Source organism: Trachypithecus francoisi, unplaced genomic scaffold, assembly GCF_009764315.1.
Source record: "Trachypithecus francoisi isolate TF-2019V2 unplaced genomic scaffold, Tfra_2.0 Contig01579, whole genome shotgun sequence".
Taxonomy (NCBI): domain Eukaryota; kingdom Metazoa; phylum Chordata; class Mammalia; order Primates; family Cercopithecidae; genus Trachypithecus; species Trachypithecus francoisi.
Genome location: NW_022681442.1, coordinates 6,666,971 through 6,689,436, shown reverse-complemented (window position 1 = coordinate 6,689,436; position 22,466 = coordinate 6,666,971). Strand labels below are relative to the sequence as shown.

The following is a 22,466-nucleotide window of genomic DNA, read 5'->3' as shown; positions in this document are numbered from 1 at the left end:
TAACACAGTGAGACCCTGTCTCTACAAAAAAGAAAATTTGCTGGGCATGGTGGCACGTAGTTATAGTCACAGCTATCCAGGAGGCTGTGGCAGGAAGATCACTTGGGCCCAGGAGGTACAGGTTGTAGTGAGCTATGATGATCATGCCACTGTACTCCAGCCTGGATGACAGAATGACACCCTACCTCTCTAAAAAAAAAAAAAGTAAAAAATAAAAAACAATAAAAGAAGAGACATACTTTAAATCTACCCACTAAAGTCAGACTTAATCCAGGGTTCCCAGGATTTTTAGACTTTCTTTAGGTATAAGCACTTGAATATATACATATTTTTTTAAACACACACACATATACATACAATCTTCTAGATTATAACTTGATTCTTTTCCTAACTCACCAGATTTCACCTGTATCTCCGAATTCTCGGAAAGTTTGCAGTTCTCTCTCATAGACAGCATCCCAACTATGTAAACAATGAAATGCAAAGCGAGACTTTTGAATTAAACTGTATTATGAATTAAATGTATGTTTCTAATACATTGCAGAGCTATTTATGACAGAGGTTTAAAACATCACTAAGTGTTATTAATAAGTACACATAGTTCAATCTTTTAACGTCCTTGAGTTAAAAGAATGAAATACGTGGGCAAGCAGAATACATTTATACTGTACATGTAAAGCATTTAGGACAGTATCTGATGCACAACAATAAGTTTTAGCCTAAAAAAACACAGACATTTGTCCACGTATCCCTAAGTCCCTGACCCAAGTTCAAAACTTGATGAAGCAAGCACATCTGGTCTCAAGCGTGCAGGCACACAGTCTCTTTCCCGTGCTATTTGTCTCTGCCTATTCCAGTCTTCTAGCCCTGAACGCTTTTCTTTCTTTTTTGGGACGGTGTCTCGCTCTGTCGCCAGGCTGGAGCGCAGTGGCGCGATCTCCGCTCACTGCAACCTCCGCCTCCCGGGTTCAAGCGATTCTCCTGCCTCAGCCTCCCGAGTAGCTGGGACTACAGGCGTGCGCCACCACCCCCGGCTTATTTTTGTATTTTTAGTAGAGACGGAGTTTCACCATGTTGGTCATGGCTAGTCTCGATCTCCTGACCTCGTGATCCGCCCGCCTCGGCCTCTCAAAGTGCTAGGATTACAGGCGTGAGCCACCGCACCCGGTCCTCTGGATCCTTTTCATTTGCCTTGTCTTTTCCTACAATGATTCTCTAGAATCCCTGCTCCCTCTCATCCCGCCAATTTACCTCTCCCCAGCCGTTCCCTGCAGTCATTGATCCACCCACATTAATTCATTTAATAATTCCTGAGCGTCTGTTTTACGTCAGATCGCTTTCTCTCACCCCATGATCCCCCACTATCTTCCTCGCTCCCGCCTCGGGCCATCCGCTATTCCCACCCCACTTCTAGATCCCACATCTCTCTCCTCCTACCCTTCTTAGCCTTTTCAGCTCCCAGGCCCAGCACTTCTCCTTCGGTCTCTCACTCTCGCCGACCAGCCCTATTCGCCAGCCTCGCCCTCTCCCCCTTTCCCCCAAGCCTGGGCCTCAGGTTCGAGACTCTCAGAAGGCCTCCCAGGAGCTTCAAAGCCTGTCCCGCATCCACAAGCCCCTTGGGCTCCAATCGCTTGAAACGTCGGTTAACCGCGCAGGGCGACCCCTAGAGATTCCACTCTTTCAAATCCCCCTGAGACCCCCGCCAGGTGGCCCTGCTCCCGTCATGCTCCCGAGGGTCTCCCTGTCCCCGAGCCCTGGGTCTCTACCCCGCCGTCCCCTTCTCGGGGCCCAGGCAGGGCGGCACGGCTCATCCTCCCCTGCCCAGCGTCACACTCACTGCTCGCGGGTCCCCAGGGCCGACGGGACGAAACCGTCCTCCCCGGGACTGCCCTTGTCCGACAGCGCAGCCACCTCAGCGCCACTGCCGCCGTCAGCATCCGAGCTCATCTCGCTCCACGTCCTGGACGGCCGTTGGGTCCGCCATAGAGACGGGGCACAGGCAGAGCGGACAAGCGGGCCGGCGCCTCTAGGCGGCGGGAGGCCGCCCTCTCGACTGCTCCATCCCCCCGCGCTGGGGCTGGGCTGGGGACGCGAAGCCCTCCGGGCTGTACCCGGCCTCCAGGCGCCGGCGCGGACCGTGGGCTCTCCCCAAAGCGTTAGTGGTACCCCCTTCGTCGAGGTCCAAGCGCGGCTGTATTTGGGGACTGCTGTTTGTGAGGGACCATTAGAGGTATTGCATTTTGGTAAAAGGCTAGCTTCGGTACCGTGGACACCTAAAGCCGACGCCGCTCTACCCCAAACTCAGAAATCAGCTCACCTCTGCACCGTGTGCGCCCGTCTGCGAAGCGGATGAGAGCGTCCATCCAGTTATTTGGCTCCTCGACAAGAGGCCAACGTCGTTTCTGGCTGAGATTCTGACTTCAAAATTGCGTTCTGGCCTCTTGTGATTTGATGTCACCGGTAAATCACTGACCTCTTGTGATTTGAAATTTATGTCCAGGGAAGGGAATGCCCTGCAACTCCCCACAATATGCCAAACACGGCGATCAGTGTGGTGTGAAAGAAAGACTGCTAAGTGAGAGGATGCCTGGCCTCGACCCAGGCACCTGGCCTTGTCTAAGTGTTTTGGGGTTTTTTTGGTTTTTTTGTTTGTTTGTTTGTTTTGTTTTGTTTTGTTTGAGACGAAGTTTCGCTCTTGTCCCCCGGGCTGGAGTGCAATGCAATGGCGCCATCTCTGCTCACCGCAACCTCCGCCTCCCGAGTTCAAGCGATTCTCCTGCCTCAACTTCCCGAGCAGCTGGGATTACAGGCGTGCGCCACCACACCTGGCTAATTTTGTATTTTTAGTAGAGATGGGGTTTCTCCATACTGGTCAGGCTGCTCTCTCCAAGTCCCGACCTCAAGTGATCCGCCCGCCTCGGCCATCTTGGCCATCCCAAAGTGCAGGGATTACAGGTGTGAGCCACCGCGCTTGGCCTCTTGCCTAAATCTTAACCTCTGTGTGTTTCCTCCCTGTACCATGTTAAAACTAGGCGGTGACTTTGTTCCACAAGACTGCTCCCAACCCGCGAACCGGAGATTGCATCTGCCTCTAGGTCTGACTGCCATTGGTAGATCTGCAGTATAATACGAGAGATCTTATGGGCCAAAGTCTGGGGTATTTTCTGTAGTAGCTATGAAATACTGTTGGTCCAATGTCCTAGGAAAGGCCCCCAAAGACCCCTAGCGAGACTGCCTTCCAACCAAAAAGCATTGTTTGCTAAGCCACGTTTCTGTTGGCTTGGCAGACAGAAGCGCAGTAGCAAGTCCCTAAAGATAAAACAGCTTTAGAAATCCTTCCTAGGATCGAAAGCGCATCTCCTATACATGGTGTTCTGAGATCTTCAGGCAGCCACTAGTAATAGGGTAAGGTAAAAGGCACATGGGAGGCCAGACGCGGTAACTCACACCTGTAATCCCAGCACTTTGGGAGGCCGAGGCGGGCAGATCACGAGATCAGGAGATAGAGACCATCCTGGCCAACATGGTGGAACCCTGTCTCTACTAAAATACAAAAAATTAGCCAGGCATGGTGGCGGGTGCCTGTAGTCCCAGCTACTCGGGAGGCTGAGGCAGGGGAATCACTTGAACCCGGGAGATGGAGATTGCAGTGAGCGGAGATCGCGCCACTGCACTCTAGCCTGGCGACAGAGTGAGACTCTGTATTAAAAAAAAAAAAAAAAAAGGCAAATGGAAATCCATGTGCATAGTGATTAAACAAAAGGCCGGGCGCAGTGACTCAAACCTGTAATCCCAGAACTTTGGGAAGCTGAGGCAGGCAGATTACCTGAGGTCAGGAGTTCGAGACCAGCCTGGCCAACATGGCGAAACCCCATCTCTACTAAAAAGCCAAAAATTGGCCGGGCGCGGTGGCTCAAGCCTGTAATCCCAGCACTTTGGGAGGCCGAGACGGGCAGATCACGAGGTCAGTAGATCGAGACCATCCTGGCTAACACGGTGAAACCCTGTCTCTACTAAAAAATACAAAAAAAAAAACTAGCCGGGCGAGGTGGCGGGCGCCTATAGTCCCAGCTACTCGGGAGGCTGAGGCAGGAGAATGGCGTAAACCCGGGAGGCGGAGCTTTCAGTGAGCCGAGATCCGGCCACTGCACTCCAGCTTGGGCGACAGAGCGAGACTCCGTCTCAAAAAAAAAAAATTTTCAAGAAAGAACTTTAGTAACCTTATTACAGAGCAATAAAACCACGTGATGCCACGGTCAATTAGTGCTGGGCAAGCGGTTCTTTTGATCTTTTCTAGGTTCTAGATGCTAGAGAAAGCAAGCCTGAGTGGGGCTGAGTGAGCCTTTAAGAGTTTTAGGTCGGCCAGGCGCAGTGGCCCACGCTTGTAATCCCAGCACTTTGGTAGGCTGAGGCGGGCAGATCAGGAGGTCAGGAGATGGAGACCATCCTGGCTAACATGGTGAAACCCCATCTCTACTAAAAATATTAAAAAAATTAGCTGGGCGTGGTGGCTCATGCCTGTAGTCCCAGCTACTCGGGAGGCTGCGGCAGGAGAATGGCATGAACCTGGGAGGTGGAGCTTGCAGTGAGTCGAGATCGCACCACTGCACTCCAGCCTGGGAGACAGAGTGAGACTCTGTCTCAAAATAAATAAATATAAATAAATAAATAAAAATAATTTTTATGAGTACATAGGTGTATATATTTATGGGGTACATGAGATGTTTTGATACAGGCATGCAATATGAAATAAGCACGTTGGAGAAAAGGGTATCCATCCCCTCAGGAATGTATCCTTTGAGTTACAAACAATACAATTACATTCTTTAAGTTATTGTAAACAATTAAGTTATTATTGACTATAGGCACCCTATTGTGCTATCCAATAGTAGGTCTTACTCATTCTTTTTTTTTTTTTTTTTAACCCATTAACCATCCCCACTCCCCAGCAACCTCCCACTATCCTTTCCAGCCTCTGGTAACCATCCTTCTACTTTGTATGTCCATGAGTTCAATTGATTTGATTTTTAGATCCCATGAGTAAATGAGGACATGTGATGTTTGTCTCTGTGCCTGGCTTATTTCACTTAAGGTAACGATCTGCAGTTCTATCCATGTTGTTGCAAATGATCACGTTTCTGTTGTCTTGGCAGACAGACAACTTTGGCCCTCATTCTTTTTTGTGTATTCCCTTGTGTCTATATGCTACATTTGCTTTATTCATTCATCTGTTTTTGGACACTCAGGTTGCTTCCAAACCTTAGCTATTGTAAACACTGCTGCAACAAACATGGGTGTGCAGTTATCTCTTTGGTACACTGATTTCCTTTCTTTGGGGTATATACCCAGGAATGGGATTAATGGATCATATGGTAGTTCAATTTTTAGTCTTTTGAGGAAACTCCAAACTGTTCTCTACTATGATTTGACTAATTTCCATTCTTACCAACAGTATACAAGGGTTCCCTTTTTTCCATGTCCTCGCCAGCATTTGTTATTGCCTGTCTCTTGGATAGAAGCCTTTTGAGACGGAGTCTCGCTCTGTCACCCAGGCTAGAGTGCAGTGGCATGATCTCCGCTCACTGCAAGCTCCACCTCCGGGTTCACGCCATTCTCCTGCCTCAGCCTCCCGAGTAGCTGGGACTACAGGCGCCTGCCACCACGCCCGGCTATTTTTGTATTTTTAGTAGAAACGGGCTTTCACCGTGTTAGCCAGGATGGTCTCCATCTCCTGACCTCATAATCCGCCCGCCTCAGTCTCCCAAAGTGCTGGGATTACGGGCGTGAGCCACTGCGCCCAGCCGATAGAAGCCATTTTAACTGGAGTGAGATGATATCTCATTATAGTTTTGATTTGCATTTCTCTTATGATCAGTGATGTTGAGCACCTTTTCATATGCCTGTGTTAGTGACTTCTGATTCCAACCTCTTGCTCTCCCTCCAGATTTGTATTTTCTCTTATTTTATTGTATTGCAGCTGCCTGGATGTCCCTTGCTACATTAAACTCAATGTGTTCAAAACTGAGCTCACTTGCATTACCATCCCCACACTGTGCCTCCTCTCCAAACCCTTTCTCCTCTGTGTTTGCAGGTGGTCCCTGACCATCTACACTGTCACCCAAAGCGGAGCATCATCCTCCTCCTTTCCTCCCTGCACAGCTCCTCTTGGTCTCTTCCTGGTCCCTGGGCTCACTTCCTTTTGGCCACTCAGGCCATTGCAGCAGCTTCTGAGTAAACCTTCCGTGAGCCATTTGGCACTTGGCCCTTCCTCAGGCCCCAGCTATGCCTTGTTTCCCATTCCCTCTTGAAAGGCCTCCAAGACTTGCCCAGTTTTCCTCTCCTTCAGTGCCTGACATCACTCACTCTTTTCCTTTGCATTTTCCCACCTGATCATGGACTGTAGAGGCAAACCAACTTGAACTTGAATCACAACTTCATACAAGGTATGACCTTGAGTGAGTTACTTAATTTAAACATCTTAAGTCGCAGTTTCCTCAAATGGGCATAATCCAAATGAAGCTGGACTTTATCGTTCCCACTTTCAGGCGCATCATAGCAAAGTGTGGCATTCTCATGCAGAAATGCTTTGCATTGTATTGATACATATAAATGGAATCTTACTATTTGCATGTTTGCATTTTACATCTTCATTTAACAATATCCAGTGATAGGCCGGGCGCGGTGGCTCAAGCCTGTAATCCCAGCACTTTGGGAGGCCGAGACGGGCGGATCACGACATCAGGAGATCGAGACCATCCTGGGTAACACGGTGAAACCCCGTCTCTACTAAAAAAATACAAAAAACTAGCCGGGCGAGGTGGCAGGCGCCTGTAGTCCCAGCTACTTGGGAGGCTGAGGCAGGAGAATGGCGTAAGCCCGGGAGGCGGAGCTTGCAGTGAGCTGAGATCCGGCCACTGTACTCCAGCCTGGGCGACAGAGCGAGACTCCGTCTCAAAAAAAAAAAAAAAAAAAAAAAAAAAAAAAAACAATATCCAGTGATATACTGTACTTGGAAATCTTTTTTTGTCAATGCCTATGGATCCCTTACCTTTTAAACTAATTCATGATAATAGAAATGATGGCTAGCAATCGTACAGCTGTCACTGTGCGCCAAGAACTGTGTTCAGTGCATCCAATGTATTATTTCAGTTACTCCTAATGATAGCCACATTCCCAGCACTTTGGGAGGCCGAGGCAGGCAGATCACGAGGTCAGGAGTTCAAGACCGGCCTGGCCAACACAGTGAAACCCCGTCTCTACTAAAAATACAAAAAATTAGCCAGGCATGGTGGTGGGTGCCTGAAATCCCAGTTACTCGTGAGGCTAAGGCAAGAAAATCGCTTGAACTCAGGAGGTGGAGGTTGCAGTAAGCCGAGATCACACCAGTGCAATCCAGCCTGGGTGACAGAGCGAGACTCCATCAAAAAAAGAAAAAGAAAAAAAGATTGCCACATGAGGTAGATACTAGTATTAGCCTCATTTTACAGATGAGCTAACTAGGGCACATAGAAGTAAGTTCTGGAGCTGAGATTGGGACCCAAGCAATCTTTCATAAAGTTTTCAAGCATAACCACTACGTGAGTATGCTTTATCACTATGGGTGTTTTGCTGAAGATTTTCTTTTGTTTGTTTGTTTGAGATAGGGTCTCACTGTTTCCCCCAGGCTGGAGTACAGTGGCATCATCTACTTTTTTTTCTTTTTTTTTTGAAACAGGGTCTCACTCTGTCACCCAGGCTGGAGTGCAGTGGCATGATCTCAACTCACTGCAACCTCTGCCTCCTGGGTTCAAGCAATTCTCCCACCTCAGCCTCCCGACAAGCTGAGATTTCAGCCGCATGCCACCACATCTGGCTCATTTTTTTGTCTTTTTAGTAGAGATAGGATTTTACCATGCTGGCAGGCTGGTCTTGAACTCCTGACCTCAAATGATCTGCCTGCCTTTGCCTCCCAAAGTGCTGGGATTACAGGCATGAGCCACTGCACCCGGCCTAGTGGCATGATCACTTAACTCACTGCAGCCTCGATTTCCTGGGCTCAAGTGATCCTCCCAACTCAGCCTCCCAAGTAGCTGGGGTTACAGGTGCCTACCACCATGCCCAGCTAATTTTTTAATTTTTTTGTAGAGACAGGGTCTCACTATGTTGCCCAGGCTGGTCTCGAACTCCTGGGCTCAAGCGATCCACCTGCCTCGACCTCCCAAATTGCTGGGATTACAGGTGTGAGCCACCAAGCCTGGTCAGAGCCTAAACATTCTTTATCCTCATCTCTCTGTCACCAAAGTCCAGAACCTCACTGTAGCCACTCATCTCCTCTTCTCATCCTCTTTCTCCTTCACCCCCTAAATTTTCCCAGTTCATCTGCCTCTCTTTCCTCTCTCATCTCCTACATTCCAAATTGTTTCTTCAGTGAGGAAACCTAGGCACCTCCTTATTAGCAAGCCTACACCTTTTATCAGCTACTTTTGTCTCCGTCCCCCTCCAGCACCCTGCTGATCAAACACAACTATCTCCCTAAAACCCTCTCACTTTTTCATGCAGCATTCATTCTACAGTCCTGTATTGGGCAACATTTACATGCCAGCCATTATTCCAGGTGATGGACATGCAACAGTAAATAAGCAGGAATCCCTGTCTTTGCTAGATGTGGTGTCTCACGTTTATAATCCCAACTACTGAGGAGGCTGAGGCAAGACGATCACTGGAGTCTAGGAGTTTGAGGTGCAGTGAGCTATTGAGTGACAGAGCAAGACCCTATATCTAAAAATAAAAATAAAAATAAAAATAAAAGAATCCCTGTCTTCATGAAGTTCAGAACGTGCTCGGAGAGGGGGAAAGACAATGGACAGGAAAGATGAATAACACAGAGATGCTGCTAGATGATAAGTGGTAAAGGGAAAAGTAAACAGGGAAGTACTACTGAGAACATGGAGAGAAGTTTGCAATCCTTGATAGTGTACCAGGAAGGACTGTCTGAGGGGGTGGCAGCACTAAGTGAAAACCTAAGAGAGGTTGTCATTGGTTTTGTTCCTAGGGAGCAAAGTGTGACACTGAGATGAACAGGGAGGAAGTTGATTAGGGAGTATTCTGAGAATCATCATCTGTTGGAGAAGAAAAAGAAGCAGGATTGGCTGAATGAAGTAGTTGGACTGAGGTACCACTACAACAGAACTTCAGCAAATCCTCCTGGCCCTCCCCTGTATTCATCTACCTCAACCAGGCATTGAATGCTGGATGCCCACAAAGGGGAGGACTGGCCTTAGGCAATGAAGCTCTCTTCAACTAGGCATACTTACAGGAGAGAGCTGACCTGCAGCAATCACTCAATCCTGCAAGGTGGACCGGAGGTCTCAGTGGCACACCAAAGCATCTAGGGTGGAACTAGTAAACCATGCAGCTGCCTGGGAGAAAAGCATCCCAGGCAAAGAAAACAGCAAGCGCAAAGGCCCTAAGGTGGAATGAGCTGGGGATGTCCAGGAAGCAGAAAGAAGACTAATGTAGCTGAAGCTCGTAAATAAAGGGGGCAGTAGCAAGTAATGAAGTCAGACAAGTAATAGGGGCCAGGTCTTGGCAAGACTTGTGTGTTTGGCCAAGAAGCAACATGGTTTAATTTTTACATTTAAATGTCGACCATTTTGCTATGTTGAGCATAGATTTGGCAAGGAGGAGATTAAAAGCTGAAACAGAACACCGGGTTTCTCAGCCTTGTCACCACTGATGATAATTATTTGTTGTGGACCTGTCGTTGTGCACTTTTTTAGCCACTTTTTTAGCCCTGGTGCCCAGGGGGCGAGCCTCATGAGGTCCCGGCTTAGCCGCGAAAGCCGGCCCGAGACAGAGGCTGAAAGCCCCCAGCGGGTGCGGCAGGGGGCCCGGCACCTACGTGGTCCGCGTTGCTGTTGGCGCTGTGGAAACACACAGCACCGAAGGTGTAGCCCGAAATGGACGCCGCCATGATGGAAATCTCTAGCTCCCCCATCATGCCCCGCGGAGGGCAAAATCTGTGCACAGATTTTTAGCCACTTCTCCGGCCTCTACCCACCCACCAGATGCCAGTGGCACCTGATTCCAAATTGTGATATCTGATAATGTTTCCAAACATTGCCACATGCCATTTTGGGAGGCAAAACTGCCACCAGTTCAGACTCGGTGAGTAAGAGGATGCAAAATTCTGAGAGAGAGAGAGATGATGGTGCCTTGAACCACCATTTCACTTCCCTCCCATCCCATGACGCTACAGTCTCAACTCTGCAGCCAAAGCAGTCGTGTTATCTGTTATCACATTATGTCACTACTATACCAAACTGTTTATTTGCCTGAATTACCTCTGTCCTTTTATCCTTGAGCTTGGTAAATGTTGGCCTTTTTTCTTTTCTTTTTTTTTGAGACAGAGCCAGAGTGCAGTGGCACAATCTCGGCTCACTGCAATCTCTGTCTCCCAGGCTCAAGTTATCCACCTGCCTTGGCCTCCTGAAGTGCTGGGATTACAGGCGTGAGCCACCGCGCTCAGCCTAAATGTTGGCCTTTTTTTTTTTTTGAGATAAAGCTTTGCTCTTGTTGCCCAGTCTGGAGTGCAATGGCACGATCTCGGCTCACCGCAACCTCCGCCTCCCGGGTTCGAGCGATTCTCCTCCCTCAGCCTCCCGAGTAGCTGGGATTACAGGCATGTGCCAGCACGCCCGGCTAATTTTTGTATTTTCAATAGAGACGGGGTTTCTCCATGTTGGTCAGGCTGGTCTCGAACTCCTGACCTCAGGTGATCGACCCACCTCGGCTTCCCAAAGTGCTGGGATTACAGGCATGAGCCACTGCGCCCAGTTTCACTTGCAAAGGGAAAGAACTGTTTGCGGAATTATCAATCACTGTCTGAGGCGTGTCGGGAGCGACACCCCTGCGGAGGATAAGGTGCCGGGGTCCTTCCGAACAGGCGTTCCTCAGCCTTCAGGACTGGGCGGGCTCAGGGCCCTCGGCCGCTGCCCGCAGCGGACTCCACTTCCCATGATGCCAAGGGGTCGGGCCGGCCGGAACGCCGTGTGCCCTCCGCGGGGCATGATGGGGGAGCTAGAGATTTCCATCATGGCGGCGTCCATTTCGGGCTACACCTTCAGTGCTGTGTGTTTCCACAGCGCCAACAGCAACGCGGACCACGTAGGTGCCGGGCCCCCTGCCGCACCCGCTGGGGGCTTTCAGCCTCTGTCTCGGGCCGGCTTTCGCGGCTAAGCCGGGACCTCATGAGGCTCGCCCCCTGGGCACCAGGGCCGGCCGGAGGAGCTGGTGACCCGGGCGGCTCCCGCCCCCGGTGAGCTCTTGCCTCTGGGGGCTCTTTCCCCCCTGGGACGGGCCCCGTAGCTTCGCGCTCTCAGCCGCTCGGCCGTCCCGGCACAGCCGCCTCCCATGCAGCAAAGCTGTCCCACCTGGCCTCCTGCAGTGTCAGGAGTCGCTCGGTGGAAACCCAGCGCCTGCCCCTCCCTGAAAATCAGGCTTCTAGACTTATGAGGGGCGCACGGGGTCGGGAGGGAATCTAGAGGCCGGGCGTTTAGTCCAGAAGGCTAGGTACTCAGCCCCGCCCGCCGGTCTTACAGGTTGTCGTGGGGGTGCTACGAGTGAAACCATGGCTGTCACTATTGATACTTGTTAGGCATGGTTGTGTGTTTTCTTCGCCCTGATGCAAAATGGAGAATGTAAACAGGAGCGTTAGGTGCAGGTTCTATTTTGTATTTCCTTGAAGTTGCGTGTTTAGTTCTTTGGCCGGAGTTCTAAGACCACGGGACTAGTCACAGTGAAATAGGGAAGTGACAGGCCCACTAGTGAGTGATCGGAAATGCATAGGCTTTGGAGCCCACAAGAGGATCAGATCCTCTCTGTTTTAGTGCCTTTAGTGCCTTTATTTTACAAATTGTCTTTTAACGTCATTGACCTCTGATTGGAAATGCTTTGTGAAACTAGATCACTTCTCTCTTAAAGGGCGTATATAATTTGGCCACCAAATTGGGGGATTATTTTAAGTTATGTTAACAGTGAATGATTCAAACTCATTAAACCTATATGTGGGGTTTTTGGTTGTCATTACAAAGCAAAATGGTACACTGCAGAAGGAGGAACTGCATTTGGTTTGATGTCAGCAATCTTAGCTTCTATTAATAAAAACTGATTTCAGAGAGGTGATTCCATTAGTAAATTGAATGCAATTAAATTATTGTACCTTTCATCCCTTCAGTGTTGATGGTAGAACTTAATGATAGGAATAGGAATATATACATCATGGGTTTTTTCCAGAGGCAGCTTTGAACACTATGGCCTACGGTACTACAACCAGCTATTTAATAATGTAATATAGTTCTACATGTAAGGGTTTGTGATACCCCTAGTGTCCATGGACTATTAAAAATGGGACCTTTATTTCTTGAGTGCCTAGTAATATCACAGTTTATGTGTATGGCAAGATTACTGTAAGAACAAGCAGCTACCTGTTGAAAAAAATTAATTCAAGAGCTATCCCTTAATATCTACTCTGTGCAAGGCATGGTACTAGACTTCATAGAAATTTTCACTAATGCCAGTAGTTTGCAACTGTGTTTCATATGACCATGCCTGTTTATAGTAACTTTCCCACAATTATAGATGTGGAGTCCTTGAAAATAATTTCAATTTTAAGGTTGAAGAACCAACAACTTACTTTTGTAGTACATACTTATTTTGTCCAGGCAAGAAATTAATTTAAAACCACTCACCTGTAGACCTGGGGCTAGCATACTTTTCTGTACAGGGCCAGATAGTAAACTTTGTAGGCTTTGTAAGCCATGTGGTCTCTGTAGCAACTATTCAACTCTGCTATTATTGGGAGAAAGCAGCTATAGACAGTAAAACATTTAAGTGACTGTTATTAGCTGGGTGCGGTGGCTCATGCCTATAATCCCAGCAGTTTAGGAGGCCGAGGCGGGCAGATCACCTTAGGTCGAGAGTTCGAGACCAGCCTGACCAACATGGAGAAACCCCGTCTGTACTGAAAATACAAAAGTAGCCGGGCGTGGTGGCACATGCCTGTAATCCCAGCTACTAGGGCGGCTCAGGCAGGAAAATCGCTTGAACCTGGGAGGCAGAGGTTGTGGTGAGTCGAGATCACACCACTGCACTCCAGCCTGGACAACAAGAGCAAAACTCCGTCTCAATAATAATATTTAAATAAAATAAAAACATAGAAACCATTCTTAGCTTACAGGCCATATATTAATAAGCATTAGGCTGGAATTAGTCCCCATGCCATAGTTTGCCAACTCCTACTATAAAGTAACAGTGGCTCAGATAATCCAGACCAGTAGATGTATAAACATTCCTCTTATACTTGGCTTTAGAATGTCCTTTAAAAAAAAAAAATTACAGACAAGTCTTGCTATGTTGTCCAGGCTGATCTCAAACTCCTGGCCTCAATCGATCTTCCCTCTTTGGTCTCTTGAAGTGTTGAGATTACAGGCGTGACCCACCACATCTGACCTGGAATTTCTTGATGTCACTGTTGAGTTATATCGTTATTCCACAAACGGAAGACTGTTGTAGGGTTACCAGATGAAATACAGCACACTGAGTTAATCTGAATTTTAGATAAATAGCAATTTATTTATAGTATAAGTATATCCCAAAACTTACAGGAGAAATTATTTGTTATCTGAAATTAAAATTTTATTGTGTGTCTTGTATCTTTTTTGCTAAATCCAGCAACCCAATACCGTAGAACACTAGGAATCTGGCTAAGTTATTAAGGTCTAAAGTTCTGTGTGAATATGAAATTATTTTTTCACTTTGATTTTTTGAAAGTGGGTTTTGGTTTGGTTTTGTCTTTTGCTTGTGACAAGACAGAACTGCTTTTGTGGTGAGAATTCATAACCGAAAGATGTTCATAGGGTCAAACAAGCTTATTTAGGCAGTGTTTCTCAAATGAGTAGTCATGGACACTCCTTTGGGTCGCAGAGTTTTTTTTTAAAGGGAATATATATATATATATATATATATTTTTTTTTTTTTTTTGAGACAGAGTCTTGCTCTGTCACCCAGGCTTGAGTACAGTGGCACAATCTCAGCTCACTGCAACCTCTGTCTCCTGGGTTCAAGCAATTCTTCTGCCTCAGCCGCTCTAGTAGCTGGGATTACAGGTGCGTACCACCACACCTGGCTAGTTTTTGTATTTTTAGTAGAGACAAGATTTCTCCACGTTGGCCAGGCTGGTCTCAAACTTCTGACCTCAGGCAGTCCACCCACGTCGGCCTCCCAAAGTGCTGGGATTACAAGTGAGAGCCACCATGCCCAGCCTACATGTTTCTTAAGTTTGAGAAATGCTCTGTGATGATTTGGTATTTTAGGACACTCCCCCTCCTCAAATCAAATACAAAAATTAGGCTGTAAAGTGTCTGTCGGTCCCTACTCCCATAGATTCTCACTTTAAACTGGAAATGTTTTTAAACTAGGAAACTTCATTAATTGATTTGAAGGATCAACTTAGAATAGAAGGATATATTGTACAAGGGCATTGTTTCAACAAATTTATTCTGCGAGTGTTAGTGAGGCACCTACTAAGTATTAGGCATTGTGCTGGGTGATGAGATAGAGCAGTGAACAAGGACAAAGTCCCTGCTCTCTTGGAGTTTACATTCTGGCAAGGGATGATAAATGTATTTATTTACAAATATGTAATATGATGGATAATGAGAAGACTAAGAAGAAAGAGAATGTAAGATAAAGGGGGCAGAGTGCCTGGCAGATGCTATTTCCATTAAGTTGGTCAGGCAAGACTTCTCTGATAGGGTGCCATTTGACTAGAGATCTGAATGAAGGAAAGGAGTAAGCCATGTGGTATCTGGGGAGAGAGATTCCAGGACAGCTTCTCAGTTCAACCCTCTGTAAGGAAAGTTACTTTAAGATTTAGAGTATGTCTCCTCCCAGCTGTGCTTGTGCAGAACATGACAGCAAGTACACAAAGAGTAGGTAATAAGCCAAGTAATCTAGAATCAACTGTGATGGTTAATGCCCTCCAAAAGTGTAAATAAATTAACCTCTGCATTTATTAAAGAAAAAGATTCATGTGAATGATAGGAAATTAATTGTTTTGCTAAAATCCTAATTTTCTATGCCAGACTGTATAAAGGCATTTAGTTGTCATTGTGTTAACTTTATCTTTTTATTATCAGCGATGTTTTTCCAATAACGAAATACATTGTATGTGATTTCAAGAAAACAACTATGAAATATTTCCACTTCCTGAGTTTTTTGGCATTGGTTATGATCCTTAAGATTTAGGTGATGAGGCCGGGCGTGGTGGCTCAAGCCTGTAATCCCAGCACTTTGGGAGGCCGAGATGGACGGATCACGAGGTCAGGAGATCGAGACCATCCTGGCTAACATGGTGAAACCCCGTCTCTACTAATAAATACAAAAAACTAGCCGGGCGAGGTGGTGGGCACCTGTAGTCCCAGCTACTTGGGAGGCTGAGGCCGGAGAGTGGCCTAAACCCAGGAGGCGGAGCTTGCAGTGAGCTGAGATCTAGCCACTGCACTCCAGCCTGGGCGACAGAGCGAGACTCCGCCTCAAAAAAAAAAAAAAAAGATTTAGGTGATGAAATTCACTCTTCCAAAAACTGGGAAGAGTTGAAGGGATTAAAATAATATTTTATCTTGTTATCCTTTTTTGGAACAATCCAATTAATAGATATACCTCAGATTGCTTTAGACTATTTGTTGGTTTATGGAACAGTGGTTTACATGGGAAGCTTGTTTGGATTATTGTGAAAATTATAAATTTATATGTCCTCAATTCCTCTTAATTTCAGTAAAAGTCATTTTTATTTTTAGTCTGCAACTATTTTCTTTATTTACTTTTAGGAAGGATTTTTACTGGGAGAGGTAAGACAAGAGGAAACGTTTAGCATCAGTGACTCACAAATCAGCAACACAGAATTTCTGCAAGTAATTGGTAAGTAAATTTCTCAATGACTTCAGAAATATCTTTTTTGTATATTTACTTAATGTTTGTTTTGTTGTTTTGCCCTGAACTGATTTTATCCTAAAGAATTCAGAGTATGCTGGGTACAGTGGCTCAAGCCTGTAATCCCAGCACTTTGGAAGGCCAAGGCAGGTGGATCACGAGGTCAGGAGATTGAGACCGTCCTGGCTAACACGGTGAAACCCCGTCTTTACTAAAAATACAAAAAAATTAGCTGGGCATGGTGGCTGGCGCCTGTAGTCCCAGCTACTTGGAAGGCTGAGGCAGGAGAATGGTGTGAACCAGGGAGGCAGAGGTTATAGTGAGCTGAGATTGTGCCACTGTACTCCAGCCTGGGGGACAGAGCAAGACTCCGTCTCAAAAAAAAAAAAAAAAAAAAAAAAAATTCGAAGAGTATGTAGAAAAGAAACTAAAAGGCTGGCCATGGTGGCTCACGCCTGTAATCCCAGCACTTTGGGAGGCTGAGGCGGGTGGATCACCTGAGGTCAGGAGTTTGAGACCAGCCTGGCCAACATGGTGAAACTCTATCTCTACCAAAAATACAAAAATTAGCCGGGCTTGGTGGCAGGTGCCTGTAATCCCAGCTACTCAGGAGGCTAAGGCAGGAGAATCGCTTGAACCCGGGAGGCGGAGGTTGCAGTGAGCCAAGATCTTGTCTCAAAATAAAAAGAAAGAAAAAAACTAAGATTATTTGCACTAATAAATGATATGAGATATTTTTATGTCACTATAAAGTCAGAGAAAACAGAATGTCTAACTATAAGTATGGGTCTTCTATAAAGTGTTCCTTTCCCACCAATGGGGGTGACTTTCACTGAATTGCTGTGTGACCACTTGATCGATAGTCTCTTCAAAACCACCATGAACCTCAAGTTTGCAAATTAGGCTCTCCCCATTGCCAATATCACCTCATACTATAACACATGCATCTGTTGTGCCGGTCCTTCCTAAAGGGATCCAGCAAGGATATTTACATTTGTTTACATGGGATATTACTAAACTTACACAGCCTTCTGAGGGATAAGCCAGATACCACTTTGGAGGAGATATCTGGGGAAGATGAAGGAGTCTTTGTAGATATAGATGCACCCACTCTCTTTGGATCAGCCTTCTTTTGGTGAATAGAGGTCATAATCCTTTCACATACACTTCAGGCAGATCACCAAACCGCATAGCCTAACACTCTCATCAAAGCAAGGAACTTTTCATTTATTTATGCGGCAAACATGTATTGAAGAACTTTCATATGTGAGGTGTGTGCTGGGCAGTGAAGGAAATACCCAGAATCATCCCTGCCTTCTAGAGCTGCGGGAGGATTAGACAGGCAGGAAGAAATACCAGACAGTATGAGAAGAATGCTATAAGAAAGTAATAAAGAAAATCCCCGAAGTGCCCAAAGTTGAGAGGAAAACTGCTAGTGGGGAAATCAGTTAAGATGTGTGTCAGGAGGTAAACTAAATGGGCAGTGCGTTCAGGGGAGCACAGAACAAGGTCTGCATAAAACACACAGGGAATCTGGCCTGTTCATATGACTAAAATACAGAATATGTGGAGATGAGTGGTTTGTGGTTTGAAATACTGTTGGCTAGCCGGGTGCAGTGGCTGACGCCTATAATCCCAGCACTTTGGGAGGCCGAGGCGGGCGAATCGCCCGAGGCTGGGAGTTCAATACCAACCTGACCAACATGGATAAACCCCGTCTCTACTAAAAATACAAAATTTAGCCGGGTGTGGTGGCACATGCCTGTAATCCCAGCTACTCGGGAGGCTGAGGCAGGAGAATCGCTTGAACCTGGGAGGCGGAGGTTGCGATGAGCTGAGATCGTGCCATTCTACTCCAGCCTGGGCAGCAAGAGCAAAACTCTGTCTCAAAAGAAAAGAAAAGAAAAAGAAGGAAATACTGTTGGCAAATGGCAAGTTTGGTCATGTTGGTAGCAAATAATTTATTTCAAGCCTGTTCTGATAGGCTTCTAGTATGTGGGGTAGGGGACAAGGGTGTTTTATTTATTTATTTATTTTTGAGACGGAATTTGGCTCTGTCACCCAGGCTGGAGTGCAGTGGTGTGATCTTGGCTCACTGCAACCTCAGCCTCCCCGGTTCAAGCAATTCTCCTGCCTTAGCCTCCCGAATAGCCGGGATTACAGGTGCATGCCATCACGCCTGGCTAATTTTTGTATTTTTAGTAGAGACGGGGTTTCTCTGTGTTGGTCAGGCTGGTCTCGAACCTCTGACCTCAGGTGATCCACCCGCCTCGGCCTCCCAAAGTGCTGGGATTACAGGTATGAGCCACTGCGTCTGGCCCCAAGGGTGTGTATTGAAGTTAGGTCAGGATTAGGGGGAATCAAGAGACTGAACTACCTACTAATGCAGGCTTGTCCAACCCACGGCCTGTAGGCTGCATGCGGCCCACGACTGCAGCCCAACACAAATTTGTAAACTTTCCTCAAACATTATGAGGTTTTTTCAAAAAATTTTTTTAAGACCAAGTTTTGCTCTTGTTCCCCAGGCTGGAGTGCAATGGCGCGATCTCGGCTCACTGCAACCTCCGCCTCCCAGGTTCAAGCGATTCTCCTACCTCAGCCTCCTGAGTTGCTGAGATTACAGGCATGCACCACCACGCCCAGCTAATTTTTTTGTATTTTTAGTAGAGACGGGGTTTCTCCATGTTGGTTAGGCTGGTCTCGAACTCCCGACCTCAGGTGATCTGCACACCTCGGCCTCCCAAAGTGCTGGGATTACAGGTGTGAGCCATCCCGCCTGGCCATTGTGAGATTTTTTTGCAATTTTTTTAAAGCTCATCAGCTATTGTTAGTATATTTAATGTGTGACCCAAGACAATTCTTCTTCTTCCAGTGTGGCCCAGGGAAGCCAAAAGACTGGATACTCCTGCCCTAGTGGATCAAAACTGTAAAACCCACTCACCACATTATTGACTTATTTACTAAGTAAAGGCTTGAGGCTGGGTGCAGTGGCTCATACCTGTAATCCCAACACTTTGGGAGGCCGAGGCAGGAGGATGGCTTGAGGCCAGGAGTTCAAGACCAGCCTGGGCAAGGTGGCGAGACCCTGTCTCTACTAGAAATTTTTATAATTAGCCAGGCGTAGTGTTGTGCTACTGTAGTCCTAGTTACTCAGAAGCCTGAGGTGGGAGGTTTACTTGAGCCCGAAAGTTTGAGGCTGCAGTGAACAGTGATCATGCCAATTCACTCCAGCCTGAGCAACAGAGCAAGATCTCATCTCAAAAATAAAAAAGACTTGTGATGTGTAAGACAGTAGAGCTAGTCTTTCATCACGGATGTTTTTGTTTTGTTTTGTTGAGACAGAGTCTCGTTCTGTCACCAGGCTAGAGTGCAGTGGCACAATCTCGGCTCACTGCAACCTCCACCTCCTGGGTTTAAGCGATTCTCCTGCTTCAGCCTCCCGAGTAGCTGGAACTACAGGTGTGCGCCACCACTCCCAGCTAATTTTTGTGTTTTTAGTAGAGATGGGGTTTCACCATGTTAGCCAGGATGGTCTCGCTCTCTTGACCTTGTGATCTGTCTGCCTTGGCCTCCCAAAGTGCTGGGATTACAGGCATGAGCTACTCCACTGGCCCATCAAGGGTGTTTTTGTTTTTATTTTCATTTTGCTTAATTCTTTAAAACCCTAAAACGGCTGGGCACGGTGGCTCAGAGATTGTGCCACTACACTCTAACCTGGGCAACAGTAAAAAAAGAATTAAAAAAGAAATGAAGCAAGAGAATCGCTTGAATGTGGGAGGCGGAGGTTGCAGTGAGACGAGATCGTGCCACTGCACTCCAGCCTGGGTGACAAAGTGAGACTCTGTCTCAACAACAACAAAAAAGAATATCACATTTTGAACATGAAATGTCTGCATCTTGTTTTGAATATGTATGAATTGAAAAAGCTGTGCTAACTCACTTGAAGCAGAGCTGTCCACCCTTAGTTCTAGGAGTGGCAGCGAGAGGCAGCAACAGAAGTGTCCCTAGTTAATGAGGTGATGCAGTAACAATTATTGGAAAGAATGAAAGGAGGAAGGAGAAGAAATGTTCAACTCACCCAACAGAAAGAAAAGCAAGAACAGTGGTACCACACAGCAGGGATTTGTAAAGAAATGTGTGCTGCGAGGCGACGTGTACATGAACAGGTGTCTACTGTGTTGTTGAGGCACAAGAAACTCTGGAAATTCCAGGTGAGGCTGCCCAGCCCCTGCCTGCTTCCAGAGGTTTACCTGTCTATTAAGGTGTCCTCCAACTTCATTTCGATCTGCAGTTTTTTCATGTTTGAGATAATCACCCTGTTTTTCCACGAGTGCTTAATATTGCAAAACATCTTAGAAAGCTTTAACTTCCTTCAGAAAATACCACACAATTTCCATAGAATGTCTTTAGCGTGCTTCTAATCCAGTTTGTAAAGTTGAAAGAAACTGCTTTGGTAACAGTGTGCATTCAGAGTTCAGAACTTACTCCAGGAATTTCATTAAATGACAGTTCTTTAAAGTAGAAGATGATTTTTTTGTATTTTTAGTCGAGACGGGTTTTCACTGTGTTAGCCAGGATGGTCTCGATCTCCTGACCTTGTGATCCACCACCTTGGCCTCCCAAAGTGCTGGGACTACAGGCTTGAGCCACCGCACCCGGCCTGTGGTTTCCTTTTAATTGAGTTAAAATTACAGCCTAGAACTCTGAGGCTGTGGTTTTTTAAACAGCAGGTAATGAGCTGCTCTCTAGGAGAATGTGATTAATATAACTGAATGGTCAATTAGTTTCATGGTCTTATAAAGAAACCCAGACCCTAAGCCCCCTGATGAGCTCGAAGAAATTGTTCACTCTACTTAATCACAGCAACTTTTCAGAAGCTGTTACAATCTACCCTGCAGTGACTGTTTCCCTAGGTACTGACCATCTTTGAAAGGATTAATAGACTTCCATAGTTCCTTCCACTTCAAAACACCTGGCCCAAGTTGTCATGAGTTATTATTGGTTATTAATGGTAGGGTGAGGGTGGTTAAGGCCCTCTGTCCCCAGGCTGTCCTCACAGCATTTTTTTTTTTTTTTAATGAGACAGAAACTCACTCTGTCGCCCAGGCTGGAGTGCAGTGGTAAGATCTCTGCTCACTGCAGCCTCAGCCTCCTGGGTTCAAGTGATTCTCCTGCATCAGCCTCCCGAGTAGCTGGGATTACAGGTGCCCACCACCATGCCCTGCTAATTTTTGTATTTTTAGTAGAGACAGGGTTTCACCACTTTGGCCAGACTGGTCTTGAACTCCTGACCTAGTGATCCGTCTGCCTCGGCTTCCCAAAGTGCTGGGATTACAGGCGTGAGCCACCGCACCCAGTCACCTCACAGCTTTTATCCCACTTGATTAAATGCTTCCAGTCAGTGGTTGCTTTTTCCTGTGATGCTTTTTTAAATAGGTAAGATTGAATAAGGCATATAATAGCTGCATATTCCTGAATAATATCTTTCAGATGTGTGCTCATCATACATGGGCAAATAGAAATAGAACTTTCATTCTGTAGTCTCCTTTATTCTGAGAGTGTGTCACTGAGGGTGAATGTTCAGAGGTCGTGCTGCCTTCACTGGTGTACACGTAGCAACTGTTTGGCAGAGGAAAAAGGTGTCTTTGTTGTCAGAGATTTTGGTTTAAAAAAAAAATCCTAAGCTATTTTATAGTTGCCTATGTCTTACATGATTAACTAAGATGTATTTCCTCTTTCTAATTACAGAAATCCATAACCATCAGCCTTGTTCAAAACTTTTTAGGTAAGCCACATGTAAGCTTTTTAGTCCTTATTAAAAGGATTGATTGATGAAAAACTAGTGAATTTTGGCCTGTAGCTGATTGTGGCTGTAAAGTCACAAGGGTACCCAAATCCATGGATTTATTGAGTGCTATGTACACGGCATTGGGTTAGGTTAGGAAAAGGGAAGGGGAGAGTGTCAGTTGTGGCCATAGTGATTTAGAATGGAAGTATTTCCTCTCAGCCTATCAAGGGCTCTTCAATTATAGAGAAAAAAGTTAATCAACATAACATAATTCAATGGATGTTCTTAAGAGGAATAAAAAATGTTTAGTGTTCAACTTTAAAAATGTAAGAAAGGCCGGGCGTGGTGGCTCATGCCTGTAATCCTAGCACTTTGGGAGGCCGAGGCGGGTGGATCACGAGGTCAGGAGATTGAGACCATCCTGGCTAACACAGTGAAACCCCGTCTCTACTAAAAATACAAAAAATTAGCCAGGTGTGATGGCGGGCGCCTGTAGTCCCAGCTACTCGGGAGGCTGAGGCAGGAGAATGGCGTGAACCAGGAGGCAGAGCTTATAGTGAGCTGAGATCGCGCCACAGCACTTCCAGCCTGGGCGACAGAGCAAGACTCCATCTCAAAAAAAAAAAAAAGAAAAAAGTAAGAAAAGGGAGTATAAAACGTTCTTTTTGTGTTCATTGAAGTGAATACAGTAGTCCCTGCTTATCCTCGG

The 22,466-nt window shown here is 46.4% G+C and overlaps 2 protein-coding genes across 5 annotated transcripts in view; one reads left to right on the top strand and one right to left on the bottom strand.

The window, feature by feature from the left end:
• EEF1AKMT2 (EEF1A lysine methyltransferase 2) overlaps window positions 1–2,055 on the bottom strand; it is an 89,280-nt gene extending 87,225 nt beyond the window's left edge. For 2 of the 4 annotated variants that reach the window (XM_033179804.1, XM_033179815.1), the window contains exons 1-2: window positions 1,838–2,016; window positions 397–462 (exon numbers count right to left, since the gene is read on the bottom strand). In XM_033179804.1, coding sequence (XP_033035695.1) covers window positions 397–462; window positions 1,838–1,947 — 176 coding nt within the window. In that variant the 5' untranslated portion in view covers window positions 1,948–2,016. Of the gene's footprint in view, window positions 1–396; window positions 463–1,837 lie in introns of all 4 variants that reach the window. The other 2 variants (XM_033179823.1, XM_033179795.1) reach the window with 2 other exon arrangements.
• An 8,976-nt stretch (window positions 2,056–11,031) lies between these two features.
• The window catches only part of ABRAXAS2 (abraxas 2, BRISC complex subunit), a 30,790-nt gene continuing 19,355 nt past the window's right edge, over window positions 11,032–22,466 (top strand). The window contains exons 1-3 of the mRNA XM_033179766.1: window positions 11,032–11,145; window positions 15,867–15,957; window positions 21,718–21,754. Coding sequence (XP_033035657.1) covers window positions 11,047–11,145; window positions 15,867–15,957; window positions 21,718–21,754 — 227 coding nt within the window. The 5' untranslated portion in view covers window positions 11,032–11,046. The remainder of the gene's footprint in view (window positions 11,146–15,866; window positions 15,958–21,717; window positions 21,755–22,466) is intronic.